This window comes from Phalaenopsis equestris, unplaced genomic scaffold, assembly GCF_001263595.1.
Source record: "Phalaenopsis equestris unplaced genomic scaffold, ASM126359v1 Scaffold208847, whole genome shotgun sequence".
In the NCBI taxonomy this organism is placed as follows: domain Eukaryota; kingdom Viridiplantae; phylum Streptophyta; class Magnoliopsida; order Asparagales; family Orchidaceae; genus Phalaenopsis; species Phalaenopsis equestris.
The window spans coordinates 72,202-91,868 of NW_018228071.1; the positions used below are offsets into that span (position 1 = coordinate 72,202).

The 19,667-nt window shown below is 34.9% G+C and overlaps 1 protein-coding gene across 3 annotated transcripts in view; it reads right to left on the bottom strand.

Annotated features, from left to right (window-relative positions):
* Positions 1-287: 287 nt before the first annotated feature.
* Positions 288-19,667, bottom strand: part of LOC110036581 (vacuolar protein sorting-associated protein 41 homolog) — a 101,181-nt gene continuing 81,801 nt past the window's right edge. For all 3 annotated transcript variants that reach the window (XM_020741058.1, XM_020741059.1, XM_020741060.1), the window contains 7 exons: positions 17,848-18,048; positions 2,050-2,127; positions 1,853-1,972; positions 1,497-1,577; positions 1,321-1,406; positions 871-952; positions 288-795 (listed from right to left, as the gene is read on the bottom strand). In XM_020741058.1, the coding sequence (XP_020596717.1) occupies positions 403-795; positions 871-952; positions 1,321-1,406; positions 1,497-1,577; positions 1,853-1,972; positions 2,050-2,127; positions 17,848-18,048 (1,041 nt within the window). In that variant the 3' untranslated portion in view covers positions 288-402. The remainder of the gene's footprint in view (positions 796-870; positions 953-1,320; positions 1,407-1,496; positions 1,578-1,852; positions 1,973-2,049; positions 2,128-17,847; positions 18,049-19,667) is intronic.

Here is a 19,667-nt window from a genome sequence, read left to right on the forward strand (position 1 = left end):
TTATCATCATAAAATGATAACAAATCAAATTAAACAAATGCAAAAGCTTGATTTGAGCTCAACTCAAAGCTTGAACATGAATCGAGCGATTTGTCTGCAACCCCTATTGAACCTTTAGATCTTTTTTTAATAATTACAACATCAAAAACGAAAGTACATTTGCGTATCTATTACAATTTTTTAGTATTATGCAGCACAATCCAACTTTTCATAGGTTCTATTTGATGCCTTTAGGTTCGAATATTCCCAATACGTGTAAACTTTTTATCGCCATTGTGATATGTGATATGAGAGAAAAGCTAATGCACAAAACAATTTAAATGCACGGCCTGAATGAGGAAAGAATTGCATGGAGAAGAGCACTCAACAAAATTCACATAAAAACAAACACACGAACATCACTCAACCAGCAGCTGTTGTGCACAACACACACCGAATTCGTGATCCCCCAGATGGGGCATCCTCATCCTCATCATCATCACTATTAACAACTCGACTTTCCATATAAACTGAATCTGAGCCCCCTGTGAGACAGGTGAGGTGATATGCATGGCAACAAAAGAACACGACGACAGACACATTTTGGATTGAAAATGGATCAAAACATAAGCAACACCTTCCGCTTCCCCTAGTTCTTGATTTCAGTTCGACCGACATAGCATTTGATCCTCTTCGGCTCTCTTGGGTTGATGAGCTCTCCTCCACCTTGGCATGTTTTTCCTCTTCTGTGCTTCCCATGCACACTGCACGCTGAGCCTCTTTGTAGTACTTGATCAGAAGGTTAACACAGTCAGCCTGACAAGAGTTAAAAGCAATGAGAAACGGTCTGACGCAAATAATATGTTTGTGATATACTGAAGATAATGACACCTTGAGAATTTCATTGCATCCCTTTCTTAGAGAAGTTTCTGTTCGGTAATCGGTGATGATTTTGACCAAGCGATCTCGCAACCTACCATGTTTTTGCAGCAAATATCATGACGTTGGAAATACAACTGCTCGAAAACTTGCATATATTAAAATGCAGCAGATCATCATCTCTGTTGCCAAGTGACCGACTATAATTGCAGAACTATTCAAGATAAACTTTTTCTCCAGAAAAATAAAGCAATAATACTAAAAAAATAAATAACAGCAAAAAGCCCCTCCATGGAGAAATATTTTCAAAAGCAATAGGTTTTTATCACTCTGCTGTATTTACTTTAGTACAAGTAGACCAAGATACGGGAAGCCAAGCTTATCATATCAAGCTTTAATTTTGAAGGGAAGCCAAAAATTGGATCATCAATTTGCCATGACACAACTAGTACAGACACTAACCGAGGTACTTTTAATCCATTAGGCACCGTAGTCACGATATAAAGTGGATCCAGATTACCAACTGTATGGTCTAATAACATTCCAACCTGCGTGTATTCAAACTAAATGGTAAACATTCTAGTATACTAGACAAAAATTCTAGAATATCAAGATACCTCAAAGCCATGGTTACCTACCATTTCAGGTTTGCGTAGACATTGTCTGATTAACTCCTGCCATAATTCATCATCTTGCTGCGTAGAAACAAACTCCACAGCCTGCAGACAGGACATTAGATAGATGTGCAGCATAGAAATAAAATTTACCAGACATGAGATTATCCGTTATATACTGTTTAGCTTTCAAATCATATGGTATCATATTCTGAAGCAGGCAGGGAGATGGCGGAGACAGAAAGCAGATAATGACAGATTGCAGGGGTTTTTGTCTGGGAGGCGTGAGAGAGAAGGGAAGCGGAAAAGAAACAGTAACGTTCACAAGAACAAAAATAAATATTCGAAGTTCATGTTAAATAAGAAATTAATTCCAATACCTCCTCTATATTTTCCAATTTATCTATAATAACTGCAAGAGCCTTTTTAGCATTGCCCATCCTTCCTAAAATGAAGGCTTGTTCCCTGAGCAAACCTTTTCTGACACATGTATCATATGCCTGAGATAATAAAAAAATATTAATCAACTACTCCAAAAATAAAAACATTATTGTAATACACGAGTTCAATGTCAAACCTTGTCTAACTTATAATGTTGACTTATACGAAGAAATGTGAGCAGCATTCGTGGCTCATAGTCAGCATAAAGCTCTACCTGTTACAAATAGAAATGCCTATATTCAACAATAAAGATATAAGAAGTTGAAACAGTAAATAGTTATAAGCTAGCAATATTACAAAATGAAAGGAGGATGCTTCTAGCAATTTCATGATGACAATATTGTTTTTAAAAATATAAAGAAACTAAACTTCACCAGTATAAACACACAAAAGAAGCCTGAAACTACGAACATTCTTAAGGAATTTAATATACCAAGGTTCTTCTACAGCAAACATGCAACTTTCAAACAATTAGGTGCTTTCAGAGCTATCATTGTCAATACTAGAGTCAATTAGTACAAGGACTTCAGCTACAGAGCTAATATATAGCATGTATGATAATTAGAAAGCAGTTATCCTTAGCAGACATAGTCTGAATTCTGTTCTAACTAAAGTTTAATTTTCAAACAAAGAAGGCCAAATTTTAAGATCAAACAAACTAATTAAGCATTTAGAATGTTTCTACATGACACTATATGCATCATGTACAGCTCATCAAGTAATATGTCAGTATATATCAGCTAAAGCACAAGATTTCAAAGCAAGCCATACGCTGCGAGGTTTTTTATAAAATTTGGCCATGCTACTGTGCCAAGTAAAAACGAGGCAGCATACAAAACACTGGTGACATAATAGCAAGCTAAAGTCAAAACCATAGACTTACAAGATATGCTACTTCTGCATAATAGTAGTGTTTAACAGATAGCCTTCCTTTTTAAATCATTAAATATCCACACCAAAAAATCAAAAGAAAAAAAGCAACTACAATGTGTACTATTATTATATTGGATTGATTATATAACCAGAAGATGATTTAATGTAATTGAAGCTAAAAACTGTCTGAAACATCAATTATACCATCATTTAGGCTTGATTTAATTGACGAAAGAGAAGAGTTCCAAACAAACTTAAATGTTATTGGATCATTTGCACTGTGTTTCTCTTAAAATTTCTGTAAAGCCTTCCTAAAATAGCAATACGTATGACTCCCCTCGTGGCTGTATCTAATTTTTCTAATGAGAGTTTTTCCTGGTTTCATGGGTTCAATATAAAAAAATGTGGCAAAAAGTTCAGGAGTACATGATTAGTGATTATATATCAGCTTTATCAAATGATTATGCATGTTGTACACTACAATTATTCCAACATCCTATGCATGTTTTCCTCATGCAATCGTTTGAGAGAATTCATTAGGAACTCAATTCAATTAAATTTAAAAAGAAAAAAAAAATGAAAAAGACAACAAAACAAAACAGCAACAATATTTAGTAAACACCACAGCCAGTCAGCAAAGACTAAGCCATTTAACTTCTCGTTGCAGACCTTCCTAAAATATCTCATAAATCCTGCAGATATTTCTAAGAGAGGGCTTGAAACTTCTAAGAAAAGGCTCTTAACTTTATTTGAAATTCACACAAGAACTGCTCAATTATTTTCCGATTTAAAATCAATATAGATTTTCTTTGGTTCATGTATGTCCCCTGAAATTAGTTTGATTAAATTTGAGATAAACTTGGAATATGAATTAAAATTCATTTGTACATCTACTTTCATAGATACATATACACACATGCAAGTACACATATATATGAATTAATAAATTTATCGAGTCAATGAGCAGACAAGAATATTTTCATGCCATCTGCATAAAAAGAAAGGGATATATGACATTCTTACTCTCCATTTCAAGGAAAAAAAAATATTTGGACATTTTACTTTTACTCTCCAGGGCGCCACCTGAAAAGTCTTGTAAAATTGTAGAGGTCTCTCATCAAGTTCATCCCATGAAGTCGTAGGGAGAGACCACACATAATCCCCATTTTTCATATTGGCAACTTGGAGGAATGATTGAGATGTTCGCATATTGCTTCAATTTATTTGTGTTGAAGCAGAGCATCAATTGTTAGAATGTGGTTTATTCCTTTGAAGCGACATCACCATTTTGTTTATGTTGCTTATAAGGTGATTTTATGATTTTGATGACTTAGGCTTCATTATGGAATTCTTCCGGACTTTTACTTTCTGTTGAGGCATAAGAATCTATAAGCCACTACGGCTGTCTTTTTTACCTCTTAATAACCTTGCATAGAAAAATGAAAATGCGATTTTTATAGATATTTTGATAATAAAAAAATTAGTTTTTTAATTATTTTCTAATTGATTTGATTGTTAATGGCCGCTTCAATTTTGCATAAAATAAAAAATAAAAAAAAAATCAAGTGATTTGACCCTTAAAGGTGTGTATTGTGATGCTTTCTCTTCAAGGGTATTCCATGAAAATCATGATGATACCTTTCTTCATGGGTTTCTCTTCTCCTTCCACTTATTTCTGTCCTTTTTCTTTCCCGAAGAAGTTTATGAAATGTGAAATCGGTGCAGTAGCAAAGAACGTTCTTACTTGTGCAACGAACATCAATAAAGTAAAATTTGAGTCTCCTTCCTCATTCTCATGGTACAACATCAAACAATTGTAAATGCAGCTTGGCTACAGTGAGGATTTTGTAATTTGGATTTGGGAATGGGTAAATCTCCAATCTACAGATGAGATCTACTTTACAATGGACAATTTGGTCTTGGGCTGCAAATTACATTTCTCCCCAAGCCGCCGACAATCTTCTAATGTTATAGTTTAGTGCTTGCATAGATATTCCGAGTTCATTTCAAAACATAGCATCATTAATCTATTATTTGTAGCAATGATAGGTTGAACTGAGCATGATTCTCACAAGTTAGTGCTTGCTTAGATTATTCCGAGTTCATTTCAAAACATAGCATCATTTATCTATTATTTGTAGCAATGATAGGCTGAACTGAGCATGATTCTCACAAGTTACATGTTTAAGAATGATCTTCTTTTATATATGTACTGCGGGAGGAAAATAAAAGATGAAAAATTAACCGTTTATATTTTATCTTTATTTTTATTTTATTTTTAGTTTTTATTTTTTTTATTTTTTTTGTGTGTTGCAATCACTAGAGGGATGGGCCATCAATGATAGCCTGAGCGAGATCCAAACTTTAAGGGCAGTGATTCCCCATCTTTGCTAACAAGGCATTCAAATTTGTTGTAAATCTACAAAAAGATGACACAACAATTTGACTCATGACTATTGTTAAATTAGTTGAGGAACTTTTTCTAGCATTAGTCATCATTCACTTCTACCTTTTGCTCAGTAATCTTTTAATGCAGTAATAGAATTTCAAATACTGACAAAGAACAATGAGTTTTGTGCGTAATAACAAAAAAGCAATGAGATTTGGTGTTGAATTTCAATTTCTTGAATGTCAATGATGCAATAACTACTTATGTTAAGAGCAATCATTAAAATACTTCTAACAGTTTCATAGATGTTTATAGACATGGGTGCTAGTGATAAAAGAAAATATTTTAGCATTTATTGCAATAAACATAATATTGGAAGTGCTTTTTAATCATGATTTATTCTCAATTTCTTGATAGCCCGCACCGAGGCAACTTCATCTCCTTTCTTCCTAGTTTCTATTGATTTTTCACTTCGGGTGTATAGATTCTTTCAATTATTCTGCTTTTAGAGTTTTTAACGTAGCCCAAGAAAATGTCAACAATCCTCAATGTTGTCAACTTGGTCATTCTGAGGTGTAATATTTCTTCAAACCTTGAACATGCAGTCAAGAGTAATGTGGACGATTTATGGAAATATTCTTTACAGCTGATAGCACTCACAAACTCGCTGTGGCATACTCGCAAAAATGGCATGGGTAACTTAAAATGGCATGGGTAACTTTCCTAGCAACTACTGATGATTTGTTTCTATAAATGTGGTGTGTTTGGCAGTCCATTTTTTTAAATCGTTGTACCATCTGATCACATTAGCTAATCTTAAAGAGTTCCTAATAGTAACCGTAGTTAACCCAAATTACAATAGAGAAAGCAAATATTATTACCCAAAAAGTACATGAAGGTGACAATCAGAGATACTGAAATAGAAAATAGAAACGAACATGACAAACACTCAACGAAGGTGGATCTTGAGCAGTAGTGATGGTCAGTGAAGGCTAAAAGGGTGGCACAGGTTGGAAAAAATGGATGGCAAGCAAAAAAAAACAGCAAGGCAGTGGTTTCCCAGGGTCGGACAATAAGTAGACAGCCGGAGGAAGATGAGTGAGGGCGGTCTAGGTTGATTGCAACAAGGGGGAAAAGGGGAAACGGCGGCGGCTGCAATGAGGACGCGCTGGCCGGAGCCCAGCCAGCCGAGGGAGGTTGGGAAGGGGGCGGCAGTCGATGGGGAGGGTTGTGTGGGCTGTTGGGAGGATGGCAGCAAAGTTGGCAATGGCTGGAGGGGATAGCAGAGAGGATGGAGGACTCGAACGGCGACAGGGCATGTGGTGAGTTATCAGACTGCCAAAGGAAGGTGGTCCTAGAAAGGGGCAGCGACAAAAAGGACTAGACAATGAGGAATTTGCAGAAAACATCAAAAGAAATGCAGCCAAGGCGACCTGCAGTGATGTGGGAATGCAATGCAGCAAAGCGGGAGGGAATGCAAAGGGAATAGGGAAGATAATCACCATCTCAGGAATGCAATGCAGCAAAGCGGGAGGAAATGCAAAGGGAATAGGGAAGATAATCACCATCTCATGAGAGACGAGAGAATAACAGTCGAGTACCACCCAATCGCTTGGATATATTCATCGAAAAGAGAATAAACACCGACAGCAGTCCAAAGTAAAACACACCAAAAACAGACTTCCAAACCCTAATACAACACATACATAGAAAATGACTACAGATGAATTAAGGATAATAAAAAATAAAGCATAAAAAAGAAAATAGGATTATTTCGACCCGTCTCCCTTAATACATATTTTCACAATAATATAAAAGCTACAGTTGAATGGCATTTTTTCTTTTTTTTTCTTTTTTTTTGGTAAGGTCTCGCGTCAATTTGTCGGGGTTATGGGAGCAGCAACCTCATCCATCGAAGTTTCTATTTCCTTGTAGCATGGAGTTAAGTCTGCCACGTTGAAGGTAGCAGAAATATTGTAATCCTCTCGAAGATCGATTATGAAGGTGTTATCATTCCACAACACGTCTTGATAGAATAAACATGCATCCTGTCTTGGCACAACATGAATTCAGCAATGTAACACTTTAGCCCTCAAGTCTAAAACTTTCTTCTTCTACTTCTCATAATCAGCAAAATGTAATTGATAAACCAATATGTGAGAAAAAATCGACTCTGGGGTGAAATCTGTGACATGTTGCACCACTCTCACTAATAACTACTCAGGAAAAACATAATCTCCAATGAAAGGACCTAACTTCCATTGAAAAATTTCCTTCACCATCTAGCTCCTAAGACAAATTTCAAGGTTGGGTTTCATCCCTCCTGTTTGGACATCTGATGGTGGGCATCATGCTGAACTGAATCTAACATCTGAATAACTCCATCAAATCTTCAAGACATGGCACAAATGGGTCATATTTCTGACATGTTGGACCTCCTTTGGTAGGGGCAACTCAATAATAAGCCTATAGATATAAAAGGTCTAAATTTCTCTTATATGAAATTGTTATGCCAATAGTGTCAGTTTCTCGAACTCAAGGCTGTTCTGGACAATCACCTGAAGTCTGTCGGAGTCTCCCCCTCAGTCTCAACTGGAGCAATGTGCGTCTTTTCCTCCTCAATTGGAAGTTAGTCCTTCTTTGTGTCCTCACCATATTCAATGTCTATTGTGACATTACCTAATTTTTCAAGAGCATAATGTTTAGTTAAACAGATCACCCCCTGGTTGTATAGTCTGATTTAACATTCTCAAATCTATGAAACTTGTAGCACTTCCAATTTGTAACAGATTTAGATACGGATTGGTTCCACATGTCCTCTAATGGGGTCGTCATGGGTATTATCCCGAGTGTACTCTAGCTGTAAGATCTTGAGGTTGAACTATGTCTGTACTATGGATTGGTCGCTCGATAATATGGTCTCTCCACTTCTGATTGAACATTCTATCTGTAGTAAGTTAGTATAATCTGGCGTTGTATCTCTCGCTTCATCTTCACATTCTCCCATTTGACTCTCCAAATCATGGTCAGAAGTAATTTTCTCATGGGTTTCATCCTCAATGTACGCAAGCCTCTACTGAAGTGGCTAATCTCTCATTGTCTCTTTTAGAGTAGGCTTGGGCACATATCTCCTTCGTCGCATGACTAGGGTTTAGAAATGAGAGGAGAAAGTGGGTGTGAAAATTAATTGAGTTTCTGATTTTAAAAATCAGCAAGTGGAATTTAGGTTTAAGTCAAAGTTGGCTATAGTTTGGAAATAGGCAATAAATATTTGGAGGGGTAAGACGAATACTAGAAAACCCTAAGATATGACAAACATTAGGTTAACTCTGATATCAATTGATACCAAACCACATTAAGAAAAGCAAATATTATTACTGGAAGCAAACAGGTGGTTACAATCAAACAAACTTGAAAAAAAAAATACAACATACACGGCACAAACTCATTTTCGGGTAGATACTGGGTAATGGTGTTGATGGTTAAAGGGCCTGGCGAGAAAGCGGCAAGGTAGGGAAGGGGATTTTGGGTTGTGGATGAGGAGCGACAACAATTCTGGGTGGCTAGAGCAGCAGAGCAGCAAGGGGCGGCAGCCCAAACAGCGGCAATTACCTGTTTAGGACAGCTAGACAACAGGAAAACAACAAGAGGGTTGTGTTGCGACAATGGCAGAAAACCCAAATGGGGGAAACAACTGGTCGGGTGGCTAAAGCAGCAGAAAACAACTCGAATAGCTACTTCCAGGCTGTGACAGCGAGCGGGAATGTCGGTGCCAATGGCATTGAAAATTGATAGTTTATGTTTTAAATAGTGCTCAGATAAAAGTCGTCATAAACATAGTGTAGATAAATAAAAGTTCGAAAGGTAAACTCATAGAAATTAAAAGAATTATTGAGAGAATTATCAATATGAAGATTATTGTTAATACTAAAATTATTAATTTTCTAACTATTTACGCTCCCAGAGTAAATTTGAACATTTGTTAAAAAAAATTGGAATTGATGAATACAAAAGATACCTCTTTGATAAATAATTTTTTTATTGGAGGAGATTTAAATGGACATATTAGTAGAGTTAAAGAAAATTTTAGAAATGTTCATGGTTAAGGCGAAGTCATATTGAATTTAATTTTTTACTATAATTTTGTTATTGTAAATATTTTATTTAAGAAAAGAGAAAAATATATTATCACTTATAAAAATGAATCCAATAAAATACAAATTAAGTTTCTTATGAGGAAAATAAACTATCAAGATTATAAGGATTGTCATATCATTACAAGTAAAAATTTAAGTATCTAATATTAATTATTATTTTGAAATTTAAGATGAAAAGTTGAAAGATGAAAAATATAATAAAATATTATTATAGAATTTGATGAGACACTAAATAGAAACAATTATTTTTATGAGTAAACTTGAAGATCTTAAGACTTATGATGTGAATAAAAAAGCAAATATTATATGGGAGAAAATAATAAATATTATTATGCTTGCTATAGAACTTGAAGAATAAAAAAATGCTATATAAATAAAAATTATTGATGATGGAATAATAACATGTAAGAAAATATAAAAAATTAAAATTTTCATTAAAAAAATTAGATGAGACGTAAAAGTTTGGATAATGAAAGAAAAATATTATGTGGCAAGTAAATATTATGCATTTAGTGGTCTCATAATTATTTAAATACTAAATATGGTCAAAGATATATGTATAAGCTAGTAAAGAAAAAAGATAAAAGAAAAAATTTGGTCAAGTATATGAAGGAGGAAAATTAAAAGGCTATTTTCTTAAATAAGGATATTCAATAAAAATGGTTGAAAGACTATGTTGCTCAGACACGAACATGATGATATGCACACAAAAACATGACATTATACAAGCATGGGACACGTTTATCGAGTAGGACATGACGTTATAATAAAGATTATTATTCACAAGCATGGGACACGTTTATTATTGAAAATATAGGACATATACGAGTAGGACATGACGTTATAATAAAGATTATTATTATTATTATTATTATTATTATTATTATTATTATTATTATTATTATTATTATTATTATTATATATTAAATAAATATAAGAGACACTAATAATATTAACTTTCAAAAACTATGGATCTAAATTTTTATATTCATTTGGGCCACCCAAATATAAGACGGGCAGTGAAGCAGCATAGCGCCCCCGGGTTCTAGCTTTCCTTTTTTTAGGGATCAATGTTGTGGAGCTGCTGCTGCAGTGGCGCCTACCTAGGTTTTGCTACAGTGGCGCCTCGACTCTACTACAGTGATTCTATTATAGTTGTATTGTTATAGTATTTTTTAGCATATTATCTCTAGTTTAATTTCTTGTCATTTTATTGCAATAAAACACGAAGCACACCATTTAAGCACAAAATAACATAAAATTTTGTATAAAAATATACTTATTTTTTTATGTATTTTGAATACTTAACAATAACTAGCTTGATACAACAACAAAAAAAAGAAAATACGATTCAAGATAGGAAAAAACAAGCATATCGAAACTCGTATTCATTTTCCACCACCATAATTATCATTATCACCAACCTTGGAGGTAGAAGCATCTTTAGGTGGTGGCCTTTTATAGGTAAGCCAATATTTGATCATCCATTCTTCGCTTTGGTTGATCCAATCTACAACCACCAATATGTTCGCTAGTTCTCTTGGTATGGCGGAGAAAGAAGCGAGGGCTAGCGAGGTGATTAGTCTCTCCACGACAAAAGAAGTAGCGAAAGTTAGGGGATGAAAAGGAATGGGGGTAGTGATTAGAAAGGTAATTAAAATCATATTAAAACATTTTTAAGTGATAATGAACTTAATCATATGTCAAACACTCAAGTTATGTAACTGTTCATGGGATAAGTCCAGTAGGCATACGCTTTGTGACATGATAATGAACATAATGTCTTAAGAATTTAATGGCCAAAGATATAGAACATAATAGGTCACTAGTGTAAGAAGGGGACAATTTAATTTATTAGAGTAACCAATTATTAATAATGGAATAATGGGGAAAACACTAAATATCATACACTTCAAAAGATAGTATGAAAGTTCTTATATGCTCCCTTTGATCATTTGGATGTATAAAATTAAAGCCTACCCATAAAAAAGGTTCCAAGTTTTTCGATGACCCATATGCTTTAACAATGCTTGTAAGGGAAGGTAGATCCACTATGGATATCTCAAGTTCAAAACCAAAGATAGGAGGATATGAGACATTCATTATATAACTTGGTGCTATTATGATCAGATTGTTGGACGACATATCAATAAAGTTAAAACAAAATGAACAGGCGCATTGAAGAAGAATGCATAGTCCAGAACTCATGAAATAAAGTATGTAATAACTTTTCTCTATAAAACGACATGTCAATAAAGTTAAAACAAAATGAACAAGCACATTGAAGAAGAATGCATAGTCCAGAATTCATGAAATAAAGTATGTAATAACTTTTCTCTATAAATGGATCAACAGAGCAACGTAAGTTGGGCAGCCCACTTGATTTAGTGATTGGGTGCTATCTCCAATCACAAGTCATGTGTTCAAGGCCTAGCACATTAGATGTGTGCATGAGCTCAGAAGTAGAACAAGATAGGTTGATGAATGCATCATTTATGTTGAGAAGTTATACATAGATGCTGATTAAGGCACTTATCGTTAGTTGGTGTGTTAGGCTAGGGTTTAAAATGGTAGGTAGACTTTTCAACGCCTCTGGCTATTGTTCAGTGATGGTTTTCTTATTCTTGCGCTGGCCACATGTCACATTTTTGCAATTTTTGGTGTGCTTGCATGCTATATGTGCATGATAGTACAATAGAGTATTCTTCTGTAGGGGGTCGTGCCAGCATTTGCACACACGCACAGGTGCTAAAGAGAGAGCTTGTAATGATTTTCAATACTTTGCTTGCAGGTGCTCTTTAGCTCCCCCAATCCAATTATAAGACATGACATATTTCGTGTTGCATGGTCTGCTCCACTAATATTGTTTTCATATATTTTGTGTTGCATGGTCTGCTCCACTAATATTGTTTTCATTGTAGGTCGAGCTTTTTATTTTCTCTTTTCAAACGTATTTGATAAAATCCTAGGGAAGTCTGTATAGGAAATAAGGTGCGGGCACGGGTTTTAAGGCGGATGAACGTCGAACCACGTGACAAGGACCAGGTGCAACAACTCGTGTCCCGTACCTTAAGTCTGAATCTTTACATTTTTTTTGTATAGAATTATGACCGATCATGTATATGTGGAGTCTGACCGCTTTTCCTGTTTTTTTGGGATATGTTGCCGACCTAGCGGCATTTAGCATCCTTTATTTATTTTGGAATGCTTTCTTTTTAAGAGTGTGATGCCTAAATAGTTTTTCATTATTTATTTATGTGATTTGGGATCTCACGAAAAATACAATTTAGGCACATTATGGACGCTAAAATCATAATTCTTTCTACTTAAAAACCCTAATAAAAAAATATTGAGATAATCAAAACTTTAGGATTAAAAGATTCAGGATTTTTCAAAACCATGCTTCACTTTCTGCGCGATCTTCGAGCCAAATTTAAAATAGGTTGCATACATGGCTATATCCCCAATCATGTTTAATAAAGCCTCCACACTTAAGATTGTGGTAGATAACTGCATCATATAGTATGTCCCAAGGAAAAACCCCCGTGCTTCTCCAACCTGATCGGTCTAGCATAGTTTTTTACTTAAGTGGTTGTTTAGTGCATTTAGGGTGTTGGAAGGCTCCCTGGCCGAAACAGGGTCTAAGTCATTTTGTTTGGAGCATTTCCAGCTTTGTAGCTGAACCTCCCTTTTTTCTTTCCTACGACATTCTCACCACTTTCGCAGATATAAGTCTCACCCATCGGAGCTCAGCCAATGGTTATAGGATAGAGTTTCAATCTTTTGACCTTGAGGCTACTGAGATCCAAGTGTATGATGCAATTCACAGATTGCTGAACAGGAATTTCAGAACGTGTTGGGTCGACTACCTCCATGACCGGGTAGACTTATGGTCCTATTAGCTTGGGATGACGGATCCGTGATATCCCGACCTGGCCATCTCTATCTCTTAGAACTACTCCATTCCTTTGACTACCTTTATTGAGTCCTGTCTGCTTCTTTGACTTCGTTGATATCACTTTGATGGCCCGATGCCAATAAGCTGTCGCCCACTTGGGATGCAACCATTTATTCTCTGCCCTTATGGCTCGGATGTGCTTTGACGTATTGAGATACCCATCGAGGCAATTTTGCTTAGTTCGTAGGTTCCATGTGCTGAAGAGCACTACTCATTCGGGACATGAGAGCTTACTCTCTGCCCGATGACTGAGCACAAGCTTTGAAACAACGGACTTTCCCATACGAAATAACCTACTTTTAATAGTCTATGCCTAAGGTTCATGATAACAAAAGCAAAACCCCTCGTATCGAGAGTATTCCTGGGTATCCCTCAGGATGATACCCAGGATATAATTAACATTACAGATACGCTCCTCTGGGAGACACCTGACCCCACAAAAAAAAATGTTTTTTTCGTCCTCTGGTTACGGGTGGCTTACATAAGGATTTTCTTCATGGTTGTTGTGTTTCAAAGCATTATGATCTGATCTTGTTTGGATGTATACTCTTAACCCATCACGCCAGGATTACCCATATATAAGTCTTTTGTCTCTTTTATTTTTCAATATTTTGTTTGTTTGTTGTCGTATGTCCATTTACTATTCGATTCTTCTCCTCTTCGAATCATTTATAAGGGAGACTTATTCGAATAGAAAAATTATATGACACACAAATAGGCAAGTTGACAACGCTGAGATGCTAAAAAGAACCGAAAAAAACATTGACGTTTGCTTTGTTTTTCACGCTTTTCTCAATTTTAACAGCCGTCGGAGGCGTCAAATTTGTGTAGAAAGTGTAGTACTGACAACTCTGAGATGCTAAAAAGAACCGAGAAAAACATTGACGTTTGCTTCGTTTTTCACGCTTTTCTCAATTTCAACAGTCGTCGGAGGCGTCAAATTTGTGTAGAAAGTGTAGTAATTAATTTTGTGAGCCTCTAAACATCTTTTAGCATGAAATCATTAAGTAAGATTTAAGGTGATAGGAAGGAGGAAAGGTGGAGTTTTTGGATGACAAATTTATGCCAAAAAGCTTATTTGAGATATGTTTCAGGCGAATAAGTTATGTGTTGGGCTAGATCATGTTATGAACTCAAATTTTATGAATTCATATGATGTCTAAGTTTCCCGGGTTGTGTATACGAGGCAGTGAGCTCGAGGCGAACATACTAGTCAAGTGAAATAATCTTGTATTAATAAAAAAAAAACTCTTCTATAGATTTCATATGATTTCAAATTTGACACTGATGCATTTAAGAATTCTGGTATATTGTAAATGAATATCTGCAATTAATTTATGGATATAAGTTGATTTTTATTATGTTACACGTAATTCAATGTTATTTTATAAGCCAAATTATTATGTATATGACACTAATTACTTATAGGTATCCAATCTGTTATGATACATGTTTATAAGATATGAAATATCTGATTGCAGAAATTATGCTTTATGAAATGTCTGTTGAATATTGCTAAAGGTATTATGCTTTAAAAAATATCACAAGAAATGTCAAGAGATTGACTATTACATGAGTGCTAGCAAGTACATTATCTAGAAATGTATTTCTCACTCTTGATAATTATACGGGGACGAAACTCTATGGGAACCGTTGGAATTAGATAGTGACAGACGTTAAGGAGTCGTGGGTATCAAGGGGTTGTCGATAACTGATATGTTGAGGAAGTCTAACATTTATCAATGGTTTATATGGCATTTGGGCAGCGCGACGACCGGTGATGAAAGAACATAAAAATTGTTAAACTCTATACATTAAACAAGTCATATTATTATGAAATGTCCTCTATAAAATGAATGAACCTGATTATGAAAATGTTTTTATATATGATTTCATGCTGACGACCTGCATGTTACACTATATTTGATTTTTATATTACCTGTACCTACTTTTTTTTCATGTTTTCTATTATGTCAACATGTTATGATTTTGTATAGACTTGTAAGGTTTCATTTGAGCATGCGCATTACATTCTTTTCATTTTTTAAAATATTATTTTAGCCCTGATTATTTTGCTACACTAGTTTTACTCACTCTAAGTTGTTGCTTCCAGGTAGGGGTAACGAGCAATGAGTAGTCGGGTGTGACTTGTATAGTTTTTTATTTCATAGATAGGAGCTTGTACAGTCTTTTTGGATATGTATTTATTTAGTTGATTTAGCAGTTATGTATATCTACGATTTAAAGATATGATTTTAATGTTTTTGTAAATATGAATGAACCTTGACATGCACTGTATTACGTATGTTACGCAGATCCAGTTAAACTAAATCATCACCCATTGGATCCTAATTATAAACTCAGAACGAGTGCTGGTGAGAATTGTTATGACCAAATTGTCAACATCTATCACACCATGATTGACCCTTAAAGGGAGGGTTATTTGGGTTGTGATATAAGGAGCCTCATATATCTAGATTGAAGAGGAACACCCACAAGATACTCTATTTGCATAACCTCTTCTATTTGGCTTGCTTAATTGTCACAAAATTCATGCCTAAGAATGCTTGAAAATTGAAGTGAATGCCACAAATGCATAGAGGTTTGTAAAACCTCAACATTAATCACAACAACTTCACAATTGAAGTGAAAGCCACACAAATAATCCCATAGAGGTTTGAAAACCTCAACATTAATCACAGCAATTTCACAAATTAGGTAAAGTGCAATCACTATTGATAGTTCCAAAACCAACTCTACATAATATAAGTTTGAGCCAGTGATTTCTAAAGTGTCAGGTGCGCTCAAAGTAATATGGTTGCCCAACGGCAAAGAAAGTAAAAGTTTCCAATGAAATAGTTAATCAAGCATTTAAATTTATTTAAATATGAAAATCTTGTTAAAGTGTATAAAATGATAACCATCACTATAAATAACATTGATAAAGTAATGAAAGTCTCATTTTCATTAAATTTTATGTTTTAAAACCCCATTAAAATGATTACGTTAAATAAATACATCTACACTACTTCAGCTTGTAGCATGTAGACCTAATAATAATCTAATTTTTTATACTATACATTCCATTTTCTCAATGACCATGTTCCTCTTCTTTATATCTAAATTTGTAGGCCGCTGTCTCTTTCTTTTTTTATTTAAGACTCATTCTCTTAACAATCAAGATTTATGATTCTACAACTTAAATTCATACACCAACATTAGATATATTGTTCCAAGAAAGCATGCTTGTTTCTGTAACTCTTTCAGGTTCTTTTCATATCATCCCATGTCAAGTTATCAGCCTAAAAAACATTCATCTACAGGATTTGAAAGATTAACAATCATTATTCAAATCAAGGCAAAGACTTTACCTCACTATTCAGTGCCCCTATATAAAGTGTTCACGTAGACATGCATGAAATCAGTTTGACAGGTATGAAAGGCACTGTCCTTAGTGTTGCCTCACCTCAAACAAGCAGTTAGGCTAGCGCCTGGCTAACTTTTGCAACTCTGGTCAGAGCTTCTGTCATATCTAACTCCAAAGTTCAGCATTACAGCAACATTTTTTAATTTTAATTTGCAAATACAACTTTAAAAAGCGTTGAATGTTTAGTATACATTAAGGGTTTTGACAGAAGCCATATCCGCTCCTCTCATAATCATAGCTCAAGGTACATAGCACACATCCAATAATTTAACTGCATCATAGTGTAATCATGAGTCTGTGTCATTCTCAAAATGTCGGGAAAAAAAAAAGATACAGCATGAAAATTTAGTGTGCAAAACAAAAATCAGTCATGTACATATTTCAATAAAAGTCATCCACGGGTTTTATCATTTTAACCAATTCACGAATTAAGCAAAAATGAAAGCCAAAGGGTTAGCAGACCTACAGACAATTCTAAATCAAAATAAGTAACTACCCCATTATGGCTTAAAACTGATGTCTGAGTAAACTTTACTTATATTGCTCGTTGGAATGAAGATCAGAAATCATATCTCATTTTTTCACTTCTATTATTTAGTTCTAGCCCCTTTTGACTTGACAACCATAAACATGGACTAGAATCCTATTAAAGTGTGTAAGAGCTGCTACTGCCAACCACTACAGGCGTGTAACCATGCTATGAAAAGTTTATTGAAAGTCATTTTTATTATTTTAAAAAAAAAAGAAAACAAATATTCCAAATAATCATCAAACAAATATCCCAAGCAAAAAAACTCATAACATATCCTCAGATTAGTTGCAACCTTTGGCATCATGATAATCATAATCAGGCTTTATCAAATTATTTGGTAACAAATTAATGAATACCATGTATGATGTAATACAATAACATTTTGATTGGCTTGAAAGCTAGTCATCTGAACCCTGTAAAAACAGGGAAATCATACACTAAAAAAAGGCTAATTTTCATCAACATTTAAGATGTAAATCGAGTAAAGTTTAGAATAGGTACGTAGTAATGAACTTTATACTGTAATTTAACGGTCTACTCATGCAGGAAATTCATCATGCAAATCTATTTAAGGCAAAAAATGTAAGGTAGAAACTACCTGCAAGTCATGGTACTCTTTTCCTGCATTGACATCAATTTCAAACAATGAATGAAGGTATAAATGCAAAAAGTATTTTGTATCGTAACTTTCATGAACATTCAGCAATTGTTCAACTACTTCAAAAGGAAGAATAATATCACGATGATGTATCAGCAAAAGCACTGCTCTTTTGCTGTCAAGCATCATGAGTTGCACAACCTGTAACAAGAAACAATAGTAAATTAGATATTAGAAACTATCATGTGAAATGAACTTGAGATAGAAAATAGACTTATATATACAGAAAAGAAATACCCACAATGATTCTAACAATGGAAATACAAGCATAATTAGGCAAGCAAAGAAGAAAGTCTAGATGAACTTAAGATCCTATTTTAATTATGTTCCATAAGAGTTTTTTCTTTTTTTTGGGTTATCCAATTCTTTAGTTGAGACAGAAGTGAGAGGTGTCGGCACTAAAAGAAAGTTAAAAGAAAGTTTGGGGGGTCGCCCGTAAGAAGCTGTCAGCAGCCGGAATTGAAATCTCATCGCCTGCTTCGGAAAGACGTTTTAATTTACGTATATATATGTATATAATTTTAGAAAAATATGAAATCAAACTGACCTCATATTTTTCATAGTTTAAATGAAAGAGCACCTACCTCAAATCCTGTATCTACCCCGAGGGATAAACACAAGACTTGAGGGTGAGGCTCGATCAAATAAACTAAGAATTTGGGTCTGCGAAACCGTTTTATTTGCCGACAAGTTCCCCTATTTAATACAAATAATTAAATAGGATTTATTTTAAGCTGGGTTCGGAAAAGCATCCTATAAGGGCAAGCCCATATAGTTAATTACATCTTAAATGACCGAAGTCACCTAAGAAAACTCTCGATAAAAATCAGGGAATATCATCTTCAAAGAGGTCAAAAGAATAGGACTTGACAACGAAATCGGGCAAAGAGGTGTAAAGGGGGAGAAACTCAAATCTGGAACATTGTTAAGGAATCCAAATGAAAAGAAACTAGGGGAAGCCACAGATCCTGAGGCGAACCTCAGTAGGTTCCCAGTCTATCCTATGGTTTGGCTTCAGCTTTAAGAAGAAGTTATTAAAGTGTTTCATCCTGCCAATTTTATTTAATTAGGACTAATATTCGCGTGACACGGTCACACAAGTTGCCTGAAAGATATGAGGGTTTACATCGAGACCTCGGAATCTAGAACGAGTTAGGACTTAAATCGTACAGCAGAGCTATACGAATGCTTAAAGAAAAGGTGGAGGGTTTATATTGCGCTAGGCAAACAACCTCGAAACCCTATGGATTGTTGTTTAATTTCTAGGAAAAGGGAATAGTTTTGCTGGGGAAGAGATGTTCTGCTGTTGAAGATGGTCGTGCTGCCCACCGCACTAGCTCCAAGCTACCCGACATGAAGAGTTTAAGTTTTCTAGGGTGTCCAGTTATAGTGTCAAATCAAACGGCCCTATGGTTATAGTCCTCTAAACATCCTATATAGAAATGAATCATGTTTGAAGTTATAAAAAAGTAAAGTGTGCGATGCAGGAACAAATAATAGAATGCACGTAGAACAGTAGCAGACAAAAACAGGAGCAGCACAACATGTTATACATGAAGTGAACAAATAATAGAATGCACGTAGAACAGTAGCAGGCAAAAACAGGAGCAGTACAACATGAAGAACAATAACAGAACAAGTGTAACATGCTTTACAGTACGGTAGCAGGTAGAAAACAGGACAAGTGTAACATGCTTTACAGGAAGAGCAGTAGCAGGTAGAAGACAGGAAAATTAATTGCTGTAAAATGTAAAGCAAAC